Source organism: Passer montanus, unplaced genomic scaffold (genome assembly GCF_014805655.1).
Source record: "Passer montanus isolate IOZ18808 unplaced genomic scaffold, ASM1480565v1 scaffold6, whole genome shotgun sequence".
Taxonomy (NCBI): Eukaryota; Metazoa; Chordata; class Aves; order Passeriformes; family Passeridae; genus Passer; species Passer montanus.
Window position 1 is genome coordinate 595480 of NW_024371037.1, and position 18005 is coordinate 613484.

Consider the following 18005-nt stretch of genomic DNA (forward strand, 5'->3'; position numbering starts at 1 on the left):
GCTCCATGCCAGCTGCTGGGAGGGGAGCTGGTGCTGTCACTCTGCTCAGAAGACACAGGATACTCCAAGACATGCCAGAGTCCTGCCAGCATTGATACAGGTGGAGCCTACCCATGGGAAGCTGGCTGGTAGAAATTTGGCAGAGGGGAGAGATGGGAGATGTTGTCTCTGAGAGAGGCAAGCTGCTGGCAGTCAGTGGTGTCTCGTCCCTGCACACAGCAGAAACTCTCCACTTCCTTCTGAGTTTGTCATTTCCCCATGTGCTACTTTCCTGTCATGTCTGAATGCCCTAAGCACTTGTCAGCCATGCCCGAAGTACCATGTTCACTTCTGTCCCAATAACTCAAGAAAGACACAGAAAGAGGGTCCCAAGGAAGAGTATGAAGATGAGCAAAGAACGGAGAACCTGCCCTTTGAGGAATGACTGAAGGAGTTATGTTTTTAATCCCCAGGGAAGAGAAGGCTCAGTGTGGACCTCATTAAGTATTCCAGTATTAAAGGGTGGCTATAAAGAGCATGGATGTCCCCTTCTCTTCACAAGGCAGCTCGTGGAGTAGACAAGAAGTAACAGGTACAAGCTGCACCAGGAGAGCTTTTATCTCAACGTAAGAAAGAAATTTCTTACAATGAGAACACTCATTCACTGGGAAAAAAACCCTGAAGATGTGGTGAAGTCCCTACTGTCAGAGGTTTCCAAGATGCAGTTGGTTAGGATGCCAGGTCAAGTCATCTAGGCTCATTCTCCCACAAAAGGTGGACCAGATGGTCTTTTGAGGTCCCTGCAAACCCGGGCAGTTCTATGACTCTGGGGTTATTGCCTTGTATGAAAACAGTTTTTCCAGTCAGGGTTCTGCTATCTTAATGATGGCATCATAACCCTGGGTATCCATCTCCTGTTCTAACTCCAGTTATAACCATGTCCCAGTTATGTACTTACTTCCTCACAAATGGCAAATGGTAAGGGAGCACTGGCCACGTGATAAGCAGCTATCTTCCTCTGAGACTCTGGGTCTGGTGAGGGCCATGGAGAATCTAGCTTAGGAGTCCTTAAGAGCAGGCATTTTTCAAACCCATGAAACCACAGACTTTTATACTTCAGGCACTTGATACAGCTGAAAGTAATTGCTCCAGTGCTGAAAAACAAAATTGTTCTCTAGGGATGATAGTGTTCTTTAGTTAAAATCACAGGAAAATAAATAACTTACTTTTCTAAGAGAAAGCCAAAAATGTCATTTAGAGCAGAGCAATCATTCTTAAAAGGCAGCACTTGTCTGACACGACTACAGAAACAGCACTCTTCTCAGGAAGGAGCTTCTGTAGTTATTATTGTAATTTGTGCAGGTCCAGCTGCCTTGCCAGCAGCATGTGGAGCAGCTTTAATCACCGTTTTAAACTAATGTGGCAGATATTTATGATAAAAACAGTGGTGTCAGCTGTGTCAGATGCTGTAAAAAAACCCTCAAAACAATCAGCTGTCAGATTGATTAAAAACCCCCACATTTTCCTCTGAAAGTGCTGAGGTAATTTAAGAAAAAAATTATAAAGAGCAAAATTAGTTTAATCAAACTATTTCAATGATAAATTGCAGCTGGAAAAACCTCCTGGGATTACAAAGAATGTGTTTATATTGTCAGGTGTGTCAAAAGGAAGATTAGACAGAGTTATTTTACTGACAGGGGAGAAGAAGGGAAAATAGTTTCTCTCAGTTCTCTGCTGTTGGAGCATCCCAGAAGTGCCATATCCCACCCAACATGGCCAAGTGATGTCTCCTGACTGCTGTCTGCCCTCCTCAGACTTGCACCAATGAGAACACTCGATTCCACAGAAAGAGTCAGAAACAGTAAGAAGTCACCCAATGACTTACTCTTCTGAGCCTGCTCCTAAAACAACAGCTTGGGCTGCAGTTAGGGGTGATGGTCTGCCCCTGCCTGTCCTGCTGCAGGGCCACACAACAGGGCCAGCCTGTGGCTCTGCTTTGCCGTGCTGTTGTGTCAGCCCTGCTCTCACTGCCTTGGTGATGGCAGCTAGGACCACACCTCTGTGCTGATGCAGGCAGGAAGAGCAGGTTTCTGAAGGCCACAGTTCCAGAGAATGCACCTCTGTGGGGAAATTCATCCTGATCCTCTGTTCTTGCTGTGCAGAATGATAAGGTTAATGTTCATCAGGTGAAGGTGGGGCTAAACCAGTTTTGTTTATGTGGTATATGCAGTCATAATCCATGCTAAAGAGTAAGAACATTAGAAGGGACATGTATGAAAATGATCAGACAGCTCTGTGTATTAATGTTAAATTTGAGAATAAAAACCTAAACTCATCTCCATGGTTGTTTCTGTATTTTTAATGGGAAAATTAATATGGGGAAACAGAAAAATGAAACGAGCTGATCACTCAGTGCCATGCGTTAAATGCTATCATTCAAGAGTGTTGTACACAGAAGACAGCAAATATTGTAGATATGTCAGGGATGATTCAATGTTACTGAAATAACTTGAGAACATAAGCTCTTCTTACCACTGTCAGAATAGCTAGACGTGTTTGATTTAGTTCATTCTGCTGTGCTGTGTTGCTCTGCTTTTTCTGCTAACTCCACAATTCAACCTTACAATTGGGAATTCAGATAACACAGCCCTTCACTTCTGATCTTAGTTGAATACCAATGCCATAATTTTATGCTTCCTTGCTTTCTCTACTCCCTGACCTTTCATGTTTCTTGAGGGACATCTCATTTCCTCTAGCTTTCAAACACCTGAACACTTATTTCTTTATATTGGTGATACAATTAAGTACACATCCTTAATTGAGTTACAAGCAAATACATAGAATAATAACAGGGTGTTTATCTTTGTCAACCCTAGACAGGTAATTAAAAAGTCTCCTTCACACTCTTCTAGGCAAACAGAACCCTTTAAACTGATATGCTGCCTTTACATAATGTCAATAGACTGTCTCCTCCTCTCCTCTGTTTAGATGGCCTTGTGTATCCAATAGAAAATGCAAATTTGCCTTTACTCAAAACTCAGCTGGAAACAAACCTAACACTCCTATTAGTTTAGTTCCTCTGGTTCAGAGTACACTGAATTAGAATAAAAAGTTACTTCATTGCTAGCACTGACAGAGCACAGTTTCAGAGGTCATACCTTGGGTGCAAAGTCTGTTCAGATTTTCAGTGCAATACTTCCTGGTATGTGCTTGGATTTAACATATATACCAGCTAGGCAGAGCAGCAGATTTTCATCTGTGGTAAACTGATGTGGCTCTATTAAAGGTCAAAGGAGATGATTTCCATCAGCAGAGGACATTGCTGAGGACATGCCATTCATGTCTCTTCCCTTTGCCCTTCGGAAGAGGAGGAAACCTTCTGGCATTCAGCAAGGTACTGATGGCCAAAGGCTCTGTTGAGGAACAGCTGAATTTCAAAGCATTTATGTAAGGCTGCTGAAGAGGAATGGTCACATGCCAAAGGCGCCAAAGCGCAGTCAGTTTGGATTTTCTAATCAATGTGCCACTGGCTAAGATTTGGGCTCAGCCAGTAACCTGACCTGGGGTACATCAGCTTGCAGAGGTCTGGCTTCAGCTTGTAGTTTGCTATGCTCTGTATTATTCCTCCACTGCTCCCTCCAGGGATTGGTACTTCTCCTGCTACCTTTTCAGATTTGTGTTCTGTCTTATCATTTTCCACTACAGGCCCCAGAGGTCTTAATACTCCTGAATTAAAAGGTGCCCACAGAAACACAGGCTACACAGCCCTTTTGGCCAAGGGAAAAGCCATTTTCCAGCTTATGGCTTCTGATGAAAGCCAGTTACAAGCATTAGGATGGATGCACTCCAATCCAGCGTTGTGTGGATTATGGATCCCATTGTAAACAAGCCAGCTCATAGTAAGAAATGCAAGGAACATTTGCCCTGAAATCACTCCACCTTATTTTCTGCAAAATTGCTCTTACACATATATCATTGCTCTGCTATAGAGGAGAAAATATGTAGAGCATAAATATTGACATTCAGATTGTTCATACTTGTACATGCTAAAGAAATCATCACTGTTTTAAAGGCTTTCAATAAAGATGGTTGTTGGAAAGTTAAGAGAGGGAACAAACACCTTAGCAGTGCCTCACAGGAGTTCTGTTTCCTTGGAGATATGTTTTAATGTAGAAATAAATAAGAAAATCTCACGGTTCACAGCAATGTGCTTCTTTTACCTAGTGTTTTAGACAGAAAAGAAGTATGAACATGACAGTGCCTTACCCCAGTGGTGATGTTATGTAGCCTCATATCAGTGATACTTGGTTTTTAAATGCTCCCTTGGGGAACATGCACTTATTTGCAATTGAACTATACATAACAAATAATAATTTGCTATTGCTATTGTTGCTCATTTATTATACATCAATACTTTCCCTTGATAAAAGGAGTTTTGGAGAATTTTCAAATGCTCAGACAAAAAAACACTCACAAAGCCACAAACCCAAAGCTGATCAGTATGGCTTGGATATACCAAAAGGTAAAAAACCCTTGGGTGCCCAAAGACGTATCCAGATGTCAAACATATTTTCTCAGAGATGTACAAGTAAGTGAGTCCTTCATTTCAGATATATGTCTGAATCACAAAATCAAACAGAAAAGTTCTAGAAAAGAAACAACATAGAGAAGAGCTTGATAGCCTGTGTGCTGGAGCAGCAGGCAGCCAGACTGGTGGAATGCAAAGGTGGAGAAAATGAGACCAAAGGAACAGAGAGCAGGATTATCAGGCCAGTACTACAGGTACCATACTTGAACTCCAGAAAGGGCCAATGAAACAAAATAATGGGAATAGTGAAAAGTCAGGACAGCAATGAGGAAGTGGAAAAGCTGGGGGAGAGCAGGAGTGCTCAGAAATACTGCTATGGCCATAAAAGGAGCAAACAGGGATGAGTCCAAGAGCCAGGAACTGGCAGAGAAAGAAAAACCACACCAGATCTAGTCAGGTTTGTTCCCACCTCCCATATCCCTGGTGGCACTGACTGAAAATGACAACATCCGGTCTGTCCTTGCAGGCTCTCTGTCTAACAGATATGGCAGCTGATTTTCTCTGTTTATGATATTTGTCCACACTTGCTTAGGGCAGAGCAAACTGAGAACTACCTGAGACCTGGTGGAAACAAATATTTAAGCCATCTTTAACAGTGTGCCCAAGTGTGCCTGTGTCTTGCAACACAGGCAAATTCAGCTGAGTTAAGAAAGCTGGTATATCATTTGTCCACACTTGCTTAGCACTTTGCTAAGTGAGAACTACCTGAGACCTGTTGGAAACAAATATTAAAGCCATCTTATCTTTAACAGTGTGCCCAAGTGTGCCTGTGTCTTGCAACACAGGCAAATTCAGCTGAGTTAAGAAAGCTGGTATATGAACAAAGGTCCCAGATGCTAAAATTTATCATTGTACTTTTCCCCTGCTTGACACGTTTCTGTCCCTTTTTAAGGAAGACATTGTTCAAATTGTTCAGTTCTTTGAGACAAAAAGCAACTACATAGCATCTATCACTGTTTGATCACATTGAATCCTGTAAAGAAAAGTAAAAGCAGAAATCACTGGTGTGAAGTGACATGCAATTTGAACTGAAATAACGTTACTGCAAATCTCATCTGTAGGGAGCCATAGGAAATGGAGTTGCCAGACTACCTTAAAAATGACTGCTGTATTTTGAAATGTGGAGTTATTTTCAAGAGAACTAATTTTCAGTAGAGGGAGCTGCAGGATCAGGTCAGACTTAAAACTCTGAATAGCAGTCACTGCAGCAAGGTAGATTTAAAAGTATTGTTAACATGCAGAATTATTAAACAGTACCAGAAGGTTTTTTATCATAAAATTATTTAAAATTTAGAACTCTCTACTGCATCTTAGGGTGTTGAAAAAGAAGTGACGTATATAACTGCACGTAATGGCATTGTTTGATGTCTTACTGAGAAATAGTCTTCTGTTTTCCTGGATTATAGGCACTGATTTGTAATACAAAGACTTCCAAAGCAAAACAAAGCTATATTTTTTTCCCTTATTGAAAGAGAGTGGCAATATTTCCGATATGGTAACTGCAGACTGCACGTTCAGAGATTCAATCAGTGCACATGGGAGAGCCGTCGGCAGAGTTGTCTGTGCTGTCTCCATCCGCTCATGTTTGTATGCAAAATAATCTGCTCCTACCCGAAGGCAAAACTCGAGTGTGTGCAGTTTTCTGCGGATGTGTCATTTTCAAGGGTTGTCCTTTAGACTCAGCACGCACTGAGCCTTTTTCCCCTGACACGTCTGTACCCAGGCAGGCCAGGCAGTGACATCTGAGCACTGTGCTGTTCACAGATGTTTAGCATTGCTCAGGCTGGCGAGCCTTCTCTGTGCTGACACCACTGTGTCGGCAGTGTCAGCCAAGATGGAAAAACAAGATCTTGACAGGTTCTTGAACAGAGAAAAATGACGTTACAGCAAAATATTTGATGTTATTTACAAGTCTCAGACTACATCCAAGAATGCAAGCATGTCTTCCAGTGGACCGGCATGAAGAGGCCTCAAAAATAAATACACTTTGTCAGAATTATTTAATCATGTCAAATTGCTCCCAAATATTCACAGTCAAAAATATGCTGTACCACAGGAGCAGCAGCAGTAGGGCTGCTCTTCAGTCACTCACTTCACTGCGCTAGTCCTCTCCATGACACATCCATGTCACCTGGCATGTGACACAAACACAAATGACAAGGCTGTGCTCTTCCACCTGAATTCTTACACACCCCATAGGCCCTGCTGCCCTGTATAAAAGGTCATGATGCAACAACCTTCCAGTGTCAGTATTCTTCCTGCTCATTGGGAGGTTTGAACAGACTGGTATTCACAGAATCACAGAATCTGCTGGGTTGGAAGGGACTCACAAGGATGATCCAGTCCAACACCTGGCCCTGCACAGCACCATCCCTGCAAGTCACCCCAGTGCCTGAGAGCATTGTCCAAACACTTGCTGAACTCTGTCAGGCTGGTGCTGTGACCACTGCCCTGGGTAGCCTGGAGTGCCCAACCACCTGCTGGGTGAAGAACCTTTTCCTGATATTCAACCTAAACCTCCCCTGACACAGCTTCAGGCCACTCCCTCAGGTCCAGTCACTGTCACCACAGAGCAGAGATCAGTGCCTGCCCTCCTCTTCCCCTCATGAGGAAGTTGTAACTGCAGTGAGGTCTCCCCTCAGCCTTCTCCAGGCTGAACAGAACAAGTGACCTCAGCCACTCCTCCTAGGGCTTCCCCTCAAGGCCTAGTTGGCTGCGAGAAGAGAAAGGCAAATTAGCAAACAGGAGCTTGGAGAGAGCTTTGGGTAGGTAGGAAAGCCACCATGCTGTGCCCCAGAGCTTCTCAGAAGCCACGCTGCCCAAGCCATTATTTAAACAATGGAGCATGAGTAACTTGGAGGTCACCACTCATGAGATCAGGCTTACTATGTCTTAGTAATCTAGGACTTGCATCAGGACCTTTCAGCCTTTCTCGTAGCATACCCACCTACAAATGCTTTATTTGACTTGCCAGTGCACTGGGTTCCAGGCCTCACTGCTTTCAGTGGGCTGGCTGTGCTCAGCCCCTGCAGCTCTGTTGCACCGCAGTGCACAGTCACCACGTCCATTACAGACATTGTTACCACCATCTCTGCCCTCTCCTCTCGTTCATTTGAGCCGTTCTGTTTATTAAACAGTACCAGAAGGTTTTTTATCATAAAATTATTTAAAATTTAGAACTCTCTACTGCATCTTAGGGTGTTGAAAAAGAAGTGACGTATATAACTGCACGTAATGGCATTGTTTCATGTCTTACTGAGAAATAGTCTTCTGTTTTCCTGGATTATAGGCACTGATTTGTAATACAAAGACTCCCAAAGCAAAACAAAGCTATATTTTTTCCCTTATTGAAAGAGAGTGGCAATATTTCCGATATGGTAACTGCAGACTGCACGTTCAGAGATTCAATCAGTGCACATGGGAGAGCCGTCGGCAGAGTTGTCTGTGCTGTCTCCATCCGCTCATGTTTGTATGCAAAATAATCTGCTCCTACCCGAAGGCAAAACTCGAGTGTGTGCAGTTTTCTGCGGATGTGTCATTTTCAAGGGTTGTCCTTTAGACTCAGCACGCGCTGAGCCTTTTTCCCCTGACACGTCTGTACCCAGGCAGGCCAGGCAGTGACATCTGAGCACTGTGCTGTTCACAGATGTTTAGCATTGCTCAGGCTGGCGAGCCTTCTCTGTGCTGACACCACTGTGTCGGCAGTGTCAGCCAAGATGGAAAAACAAGATCTTGACAGGTTCTTGAACAGAGAAAAATGACGTTACAGCAAAATATTTGATGTTATTTACAAGTCTCAGACTACATCCAAGAATGCAAGCATGTCTTTCAGTGGACCGGCATGAAGAGGCCTCAAAAATAAATACACTTTGTCAGAATTATTTAATCATGTCAAATTGCTCCCAAATATTCACAGTCAAAAATATGCTGTACCACAGGAGCAGCAGCAGTAGGGCTGCTCTTCAGTCACTCACTTCACTGCGCTAGTCCTCTCCATGACACATCCATGTCACCTGGCATGTGACACAAACACAAATGACAAGGCTGTGCTCTTCCACCTGAATTCTTACACACCCCATAGGCCCTGCTGCCCTGTATAAAAGGTCATGATGCAACAACCTTCCAGTGTCAGTATTCTTCCTGCTCATTGGGAGGTTTGAACAGACTGGTATTCACAGAATCACAGAATCTGCTGGGTTGGAAGGGACTCACAAGGATGATCCAGTCCAACACCTGGCCCTGCACAGCACCATCCCTGCAAGTCACCCCAGTGCCTGAGAGCATTGTCCAAACACTTGCTGAACTCTGTCAGGCTGGTGCTGTGACCACTGCCCTGGGTAGCCTGGAGTGCCCAACCACCTGCTGGGTGAAGAACCTTTTCCTGATATTCAACCTAAACCTCCCCTGACACAGCTTCAGGCCACTCCCTCAGGTCCAGTCACTGTCACCACAGAGCAGAGATCAGTGCCTGCCCTCCTCTTCCCCTCACGAGGAAGTTGTAACTGCAGTGAGGTCTCCCCTCAGCCTTCTCCAGGCTGAACAGAACAAGTGACCTCAGCCACTCCTCCTAGGGCTTCCCCTCAAGGCCTAGTTGGCTGCGAGAAGAGAAAGGCAAATTAGCAAACAGGAGCTTGGAGAGAGCTTTGGGTAGGTAGGAAAGCCACCATGCTGTGCCCCAGAGCTTCTCAGAAGCCACGCTGCCCAAGCCATTATTTAAACAATGGAGCATGAGTAACTTGGAGGTCACCACTCATGAGATCAGGCTTACTATGTCTTAGTAATCTAGGACTTGCATCAGGACCTTTCAGCCTTTCTCGTAGCATACCCACCTACAAATGCTTTATTTGACTTGCCAGTGCACTGGGTTCCAGGCCTCACTGCTTTCAGTGGGCTGGCTGTGCTCAGCCCCTGCAGCTCTGTTGCACCGCAGTGCACAGTCACCAAGTCCATTACAGACATTGTTAACACCATCTCTGCCCTCTCCTCTGTTTCATTTGAGCTGTTCTGTCTGCTCCCTCTTGGTTGTTGCTGCCAGTGTCACATCTGCATTGCAGAGGCAGAGCATGGCTTGTGTCAGAGCCACCCACACTGCACACATCCTAGCACGAGGTCCTTTGCCAGGCATGCTCCACATTGGTGCTCCTGAGGGTCACAGGTCACCCCTGCTCACCCACAGCAGCTGCCCAGCCATGGAGATACCCATCTCTTCCTCCTGGTTTCCCAGCACATATTTCAATGTGTATGAACTGCATGGTCATTAACAATATGCACTCTTCTGCTAAAATGTCTGAGGCCCCAACTCAAAGATACTACCCACCTCATTTCCTGATGGATGTCAGCTGGTTACACCTTCACATGACTGTTGGTACTGCCTAAGGCATCAGTAGATGTCAGTAGAAAGGGCACAGCAGGGGTCATTATGGCCCAATGTGAGTTGCCCAGTCTTTCTGAATATAGCAAAGATGCATTCCCACCTGAGTGGCTTCATGAAAAACACTAAAATTGCAGTAACTGTAGCTCTTTCCACTGATAGATTGCATTTACAGCATAGGAATGCATTTTCCACTCCACAGGAAGCTCTGGCTGTCACTACTGCAGGATGTATGCGGTGTCCTGGAACTGAAGAGAATTCAAACACAGCTATTTGTGCCTTTAAATGGGAATAACATTCACTTCCTTTAACACTGCCCATGCCAAGTGGAGAACAGAATTCTGTATCTCAGTAGCTTTGTTGGAAGGCAGAAACCAGAACTCCTGGTAGAAACCAATGCAAGCAGCCATAGCCTCCCACTGCCTTTGCACGTGCAATGTGAGGTGCATTGTGTTGGGTTACTTTAGTAAGGGCAGTGTGACTCAACAACCCTTTCTTGGCCTCCTTTTCCCTCTGTTTTATCTCTAGTGAAAACACTGAACAGAGTCACTTTTGTTAATAAATTCCTGCTGTGCTTTCTCATAGCAGTGTTACAGGACAGATTTATCCCAAACCAGTGACATTACCTCCAATAAATGAAAGCAGGGCAGACAGCAATGGCCTTCAGTCCCAAACCTCAGCAATTGACACAGGTACGGTGCAATGCTTTATTTACTGGGTGGGTGAGTTTGGACCGCCAAGTCTGCATAGCCAGTGATCTTTGGATATTCCTGCTCACTGCATCCCTCTTCTGCACTGGTCCATGCATTAGTGCCTGGTGTTCCCACCACAAAAGCTTCAGGATGGACTCCCTGAGCACAGGAAGTAGCAACCTTGTGCTTCTTCCCCACCTCACTTTCCTCCACTGAGTCTGTAAACTCTTTAATGCAGCAAAAATTACAAATTCTGTTGGCTCAAAGCTTTGTCTGCAGACAGAGGAGAACAAATAGTACTATCCACTGTTCTGGTGAAAGAATAAGCCTATGTTTACTCTTTCCCAACCCTATCACCAATATGCTGAGGATTTTCTGAAAGTCTTCACTGGAAAGTTACAACCACAGCAATACCCAGGTGTTCAGGTTTTGCCTGTTTTCCATAGAAAGTTCAGACACTGTGAAACAATGAAAATGGGAGGCTCCAACTGTCTGAGAGCTACTTATTGGGTTGTTCTTTGGTCTAGGGGCAGGGCAGCATCTACCAGCAGAGTAATCCTCAGAATAGTTGTTTATCTGATAGGTATTGCTGAGAGGAAATATCTACCTTAAATACATGCATCAGAGCTTTAAACAGCATTCTGTGAAAACATGGTATCTAGGTACTTAAACAGAATCTGATTTGATTGAAGACTTTATGCAGCTACTCATTCTAGAGCAGCCCTGTCAGTACCAGCTCTCTTCTACAGAGCCACTTCTTTGGTGGTAAACAAAAATCAGCTTCAAGTGGTTTTTCGTATCAATAAGTACTTGACTATTGTAGGGTTTTTCTTTCTCTGTCTGAAGAGTAATACTGTTTAGGCAAAGAACAGGAGACTGAAAGGAGTGAATTCCCCAAAGGCAACAAGCTGTTCTCTGTGCCCACATGTAAATACAGCAAGGGAGATTCGGCTAAGTGAGTGACCAAGAGTTTCTAACTAAAAATCTTTAAGAAATCTGTTTTGATAGCTAATCAGCTTCTGAATATCCATCACTGAAAGCCCAGAAGAACAGATTACACAAACATGTTCTAGGAACTGCAGGGAAGCAGTTTCTGTGGGGACTTCCCTTGATGTTACAAGATCTATGGGACAGACCCTTAGCTGGGGTGAGTTGCTATCCCACCACCTGCATCAGCAGCATTGAAAGTAACCTAGCATTTCTTCTTGTTGTCCAAACTCCCCTTTCCTAAATGACATCAGCAGCATTGAAACACTAACCTAGCATTTCTTCTTGTTGTCCAAACTGCCCTTTCCTAAAATACAGCTGGTAAATATTAACATGAAAAACAATATTTGGGAGATTAAATTGAACAGTCATTTCAGAATGTTTCACATTGCTACAGGAAACCATGAAGCTGCTTTTACAGTTCTCCTTTAGCAGCTCTGCTAGCTGTGCTGCTGTTATGGTAAAGTTTGTGAGTAAAAATACAGAAGGTGACACAGCATTTTTTTAGAAATATATCTTCATAACAGAGATGAACCTTTTATTCTCTCTACCAGTTGTAAATATTCAAACTTCTAGCAATCTGCTCAAACCTTTAGTGCTAGCTTTACTGTGCAGTTACAGTACACGTACCCAGGCAAAGCTTTCCAGCAGAAAAATTGAAAAAACATCTGTATTTTGTTTTATTTTTTCTTTTATTTTTCTTTTTAATATTTATTTTGCAGTTGCTTTCATCCTTTCCAGAATTTATTCTTCATGGATTTTTAAAATTTGCATCACTTCTGTTATTTGTTCAGTGTTTTTCCTTTTTGAATAATTATTTTTCCACTTATATTTTTCCTGTCCTACACTACTGTGGGACAGGAAATATTGAAAATATTGAAAAAATAAAGATTAAAAACCTGTTAATTTTTTTTTGTTGCTGGAGGATTTCTATAAAATAAGCAAGAAAATTGCACCTTAGGTAAAATAGGTACCAACAAGAGCAAATCATCTTTTCAGACATGCAAGAGTCACAAAGGAGCTAACATTTTTTGAAGACAACCTCATTGGCAGTTTTGGTAGGTACATATTAGGAGTCATTTCTCAACAGCAGGAAATTGACTAAAAATATAGTTAATCCTCTCATTGCAGAGTATTTGAAAGGCATGACTGAAGAATGAATGCCCCACCCCTTCCAATTAATTGGACTAGTCATGCATTAATTAAGAACATGCATAAGCCTTTGCAAGATGTAGATCATGTACATGAAAGTGGGTAAGAGAAGTCTGGGAAGAGTGTCCCTTCATTAGGGACAGAACTAATTTACTGCAACTTAAACACTATTAAATTACTTAACTCTCCTGTTGAAAAGTTGAAACAAGAACAATGTCACTAATGAGAATAAAAATGATGAACTCCTATTACTCATTTACTTCATGGAGATTAAGGCTGGAGTTCTGGGGAAATGAATCCCGTGTTCAGTTCTGGGCCCCTCGTTAGAAGAGGTGCTGGATCGTGTCCAGAGAACGGCAACGGAGTTGGGGGACATGTCTGGACTGCAAGGCTGGTGAGGAGCTGCTGAGGAAGCTGGGGGTGTTTATTCTGGAGAAAAGGAAGTCCGGGGGGACTTTATTGCACTCTACAACTACCTGAAAAGAGCTTGTAGCCAGGTGGGGGTCAGTCTCCTTTTCTGTGTAAAAGCAATAGAAGAAGAGGAAATAGAGGAAATGGCCTCCAGGTGAGGACAATATGAGCTTCAGACTCAAGTTGATCTTTAAAGTCCCTTCCAATCCAAGTTCCTATGAAGTTGTGTCAGAGGAGGTTTAAACTCAGTATTAGGAAAAACGTTTTCATGGAAAGGGTTGTCAAGCATTGGAACAGGCTGTCCAGGGAAGTGGCTGAGACAGCATCCCTGGAGGCAGTTAAAAGACATGTAGATATGGCCCTTAGAGACATGGTTTAGTGGTGGTCTTGGCAGTGCTGGTTTAAGGGTTGGGCTTTAAGATATTAAAGGTATTTTTCAACCTAAATGGTTCTAAGATCCTATTATACTAATACTGGAATTGCAAGACACACTTCTTGCAAGATGAAGTTCTGATTCTACAGTATCCTCCTCAGGACAGGGTAAAGAATGATTAAATAGCTTAGGGGTCAAGCTAAGGACAGAGAGGCCCCTCAGCGATTACAGTCAGGGACAAAACAAAGTCATCTTGGAGAAAATTAATATAATTTATTGCCAATTAATACTGGAGTAAGACAGTCTCCACGTCTCCTCACTCTCTCCTTCATTCCTATGCTCAACTTTACATCTGACTCTTTAACCTTACCCCCTGCCTTGAGCTGTGCAGGGAGATGGAGAAGTGGGGTTCTAGTGAGTTCAACACTTTGTTACTTCTTTCTCCTTCCTGAGGAGGAAAGCATCCCCCATGGGCCACAGTTCCTGCAAAAAATACCTGCTCATGTATGTGCTCCTCTCCATGGCCGCAGCCCCTGCCAGGAAACTTGCTCCAGCACGGGCTCTCCACGAGTTGCAGCTTTCCTAGGGGCACATGCACCTGCTCCAGTGTGAGGTCCTCCACAGGCTGCAGGGCAATTTCCTGTGGTGCCCAGAGCACCTCCTCCCCCTTCTTCACTGACCTTAAAGGTCTGCAGGATGTTTATTTTCCACTCACTCCTTTCACAGCTGTTGAACAGCACTTTTTACCCTTTCTTATTTATCACAGAAGTTCTCAGCAATGCCATCCCATGAGCTCAGCTTTGGCCAGTGGCAGGTCAGTCTTGGAGCTGGCTGGGTGACATGGGGGCATCCTCTAGTGCCTCCATCGAGCAGTCACCCCTGCAGCCCCCAGCTACCAAAGCCTTGCCACACAAACACAACAGACTTCAAAAGCAGAAATGTCTGCAGTACTGAAAAGCATGTTTTCCCTCTGTGCCCAGTTTATCTACAATGAACATGTTTTACTTAGAATACATACGTCATCTGTAGCAATTATTGCCACAAAACTCTAGATCCACCCCCTATTTACCACACTATTTATAGTATAATACATATTTACGCTTCTTAGAACAGCAGTTTCTTTTTATTCAACAGTAATTACAACTCTAAAAACCTGCATTGCAGTAAGTTTCATATTCAGCTTACTCTTGTGCAGTTGCTTAGTATTAGCCTAAGTCCAGCTTCACTAGCTGCTTTCTTCCACTCTCAGTATTTGTTCACACTCACACTTGCCACATAACTGTCGTCAACCCAACTGGAAGGTTATGGATTGTTTCACTCTGTTTGATCTTCACTTTGTTTGATCTGTTCACAGTGGTTACATTAAGCATACTACTGCCAGATTTCTGTCAAAGTGAAATTTTTTTTTCAAATCAAGTTGTGAAAAGAAGAACACCAATGTGCTGTTGTACAATGCAGTTTTATTTCTTTAATGAAATGCCCTAGCTTCATAAAACAGAACACATTTTCTAATCTTGAAGCCAGCAAGATTGGGAAAAAAGAAAAATCAAAGCTGGTTTTCCTATACATAATTTCCATAATAAGTTTACATTCAGAGAAAAAAAAAAATCCCTAGAATTAAAATGTAAGAAGACATTACTTACACAGCGCTCTTAAAAATAAACTAGACATGTCATAGAACTCACATATGGTGCTTTGCTACTTTAATAGGCTACAAATAGAATTATTCAAATGCAACTATGCAGCTTTTCTATTACCTATGACCTTTAAATTTTATTATGTTGCAATACCTTTATTATTTACTTCACACTTCTTTACAATAGTATACAATGATCTTTCATTCTTTTCTGGTGGCTTTTTTCAGAAAGGAGACCTTCACTGTGGCTTTCTTTGGGAACACTAAGCGCTCAGTTGCAGATACTCAAATATTCAAAGCATTTCAATATATATTCACTATGAGATTAAATCTCCATTTTTCAAGTAGGGGTCTCATGACTTTCTAGTAAACTAATGGAAAGAGCTGGTTAGTATTTATTCCAGTTCTCACTGATGAGAATGTGCTCTGGATAGCTGCAATGCCTCCACTGTTGGTAAGCTGAGTGTGCACCATTACCTCCTGCACAAGAATTACTGTATCTTCAAAGTCTGGGTACTCTCACAATATTCATGGATTAACCACAATAACTATAGACATTTTTTAACAAATGACACTTTCAAAAAATATTCACATTTGTAAAACTGCATAATTTCATTTTCAATGGCATGTTAGTTCAAAACTACAATATCACTTATTAAACATGGCTTTAAAAATACAGTATATGTAACACCTGTGTTAGAAGTGTCAAAAAAAACACTGGATGAATCAACATTTCAACTCATTGCATTAATAAGGAAAGCAAAGAGCAGTAGTTTTGGAAAAAGTCTTCAAGTATTTTCCTGAAATACTATATAACAAAATAAAGATCCTAAACTTTGTATGATTGTACTGGAGGCAAATATAATTTGCAAGTGGTTTTTTTCATATAGAGCAATATGAATAATACTTTGTAGCAAAGATATAGAACACAATTTTGATAATACACAAAACTGGAATGTAAATAACTTCAATAAAAAAAAAATAACCTGCCATTTATAACAATATTCAAGTGCTTCAGTAATGAAATGACCAATCACCATGGCTTACACTGACCACGTATATGAGAGACATGAAACTAACACAAGCTGGATGACAGAAGTACAAATAAATATACATGAATACAGAATCATCAGCTGTTTGGACACAAAAAACCCCCTCAGATAAAGGGTCTTAAAGTCAGTTTCAAAGAGAACTTTGAACTTAAAGAAACACTTAAAAATATAGAATAGAACAGGAGCTAACTTCTGTCCTCTAACAGGAATAAGCTGTACAAGAAGAGCAAAATTTAGCCCCAACCCTGGACACAAAACATGTATGTGCCACAATACACAAAACTATATACAACTTAAATAATCACTCCATAGTTCTCTATATGACAGTCTAATGTTTTTTGTTATAAAAACAAATCAGCACAGTGAATTCATGATTTGTTAGATGCCAGTTTCTTCCCTTGGCTTCACAAAGCAAATTATTTTGTTTCATATTTAATTAGATAATTTTAAGGATTTTCAATCATCAAATCATATTTCTAAACTTAACACTTCAACATCTTATTTTGCAAAGACATTTTAACACATGGAGCAGAATGTCCAGAGAATTGTGAAGAGAGAAGTTTTTAATATGTTAATACCAGATATTATTAAAACCTAAAACTTGCTGGTGTTTGAGAACTTATTTATATTTTCCTTTCCTGTGCCTTCCTGATATTATACAAGTACTCCTGCAATTTACTTGCAAGACTTTTCAGTTGCACTGTGTGGTATTTGGTATCATCCAAATAGTCACAAAACCTTTTATAATTCCAAAAAGCATGATGCAAGGAAACCTTCAAAGACTGTATAGGATGAGGTGTGACCTGTATATAGTTGTGCTTTTATTTTTCAAATATCTGTACACTATTATTATTACTTAAAGCCAGGAATGTGTGTTTGAATTGCATTGATAAGTTGCAAGGTATTGTCAGAATTGCAAAATGAAATATTCTAATTAAAAAAAAAAAAAGCAAATGACAACATCGTTGTCCAGCATTTAAGCCACACATAATTACATAACACTCCCAGCAGAAAACATCTTCTCAGACACTGAAAATGTCATATCTTGGTGCCAGTGGGAAGTCCAATGTTTCATAACATTTAGATATTATTGCAACACAACTACTGAATTAGCTCTCTAAAAAAGCAAAGAGAATTTATCAGTCATCATGAACACACAGATATAGGCCAATGCCATGTTTTCTAATGTAACAGATTACATTACTCCAATATATATTTTAATTATTACAATGGTTTTTTTTAAATGACACAATACAGTAAGATTTCTAAAATTATAGTGAAGCCATAAAAAAAATCTACAAGTTTAAAATACTTGTCAATTTGACTAAAATGCTTATTTACTCAATTTCCTTGAGATTTTACTTTTTCTTCTCCCATTGGAGGAACAATGTCTATAATAATTGTTCAATGCTACTCTGGCTGTGGGCAGCTTCATCTTTACAGTCTTCCTCAATTCCCCTTGCAAACAGTTTCATTAACTGGCAGTGAACCCTGAAAAATATAGAAATTAGTAAGAAATAAATGGGTACCACATATTTAATTCTAGTAATTTAATGTAACAATCCATTAACTGCAAACAGCTGGACGAAGTTTCTTACTCCTGACTACAGAAACCATGCCCTCATTTTAGATACAATTCCTCCCTGCTAAGACTGCTGGATGCTCTTTTATGCCCCTTGTCCGCATAGAAGTTCTATGGGCACCTAGATGAGTCAGTCTTGTACAATATACAGCATTTATAAAACTCCCCTTTGGACTACTAAG

The 18005-nt window shown here is 41.6% G+C and overlaps 1 protein-coding gene across 2 annotated transcripts in view; it reads right to left on the minus strand.

The window, feature by feature from the left end:
• Nucleotides 1–14993: 14993 nt before the first annotated feature.
• The window catches only part of CERK (ceramide kinase), a 33598-nt gene continuing 30586 nt past the window's right edge, over nt 14994–18005 (minus strand). For both annotated transcript variants that reach the window (XM_039726770.1, XM_039726769.1), the window contains one exon: nt 14994–17732. In XM_039726770.1, coding sequence (XP_039582704.1) covers nt 17633–17732 — 100 coding nt within the window. In that variant the 3' untranslated portion in view covers nt 14994–17632. The remainder of the gene's footprint in view (nt 17733–18005) is intronic.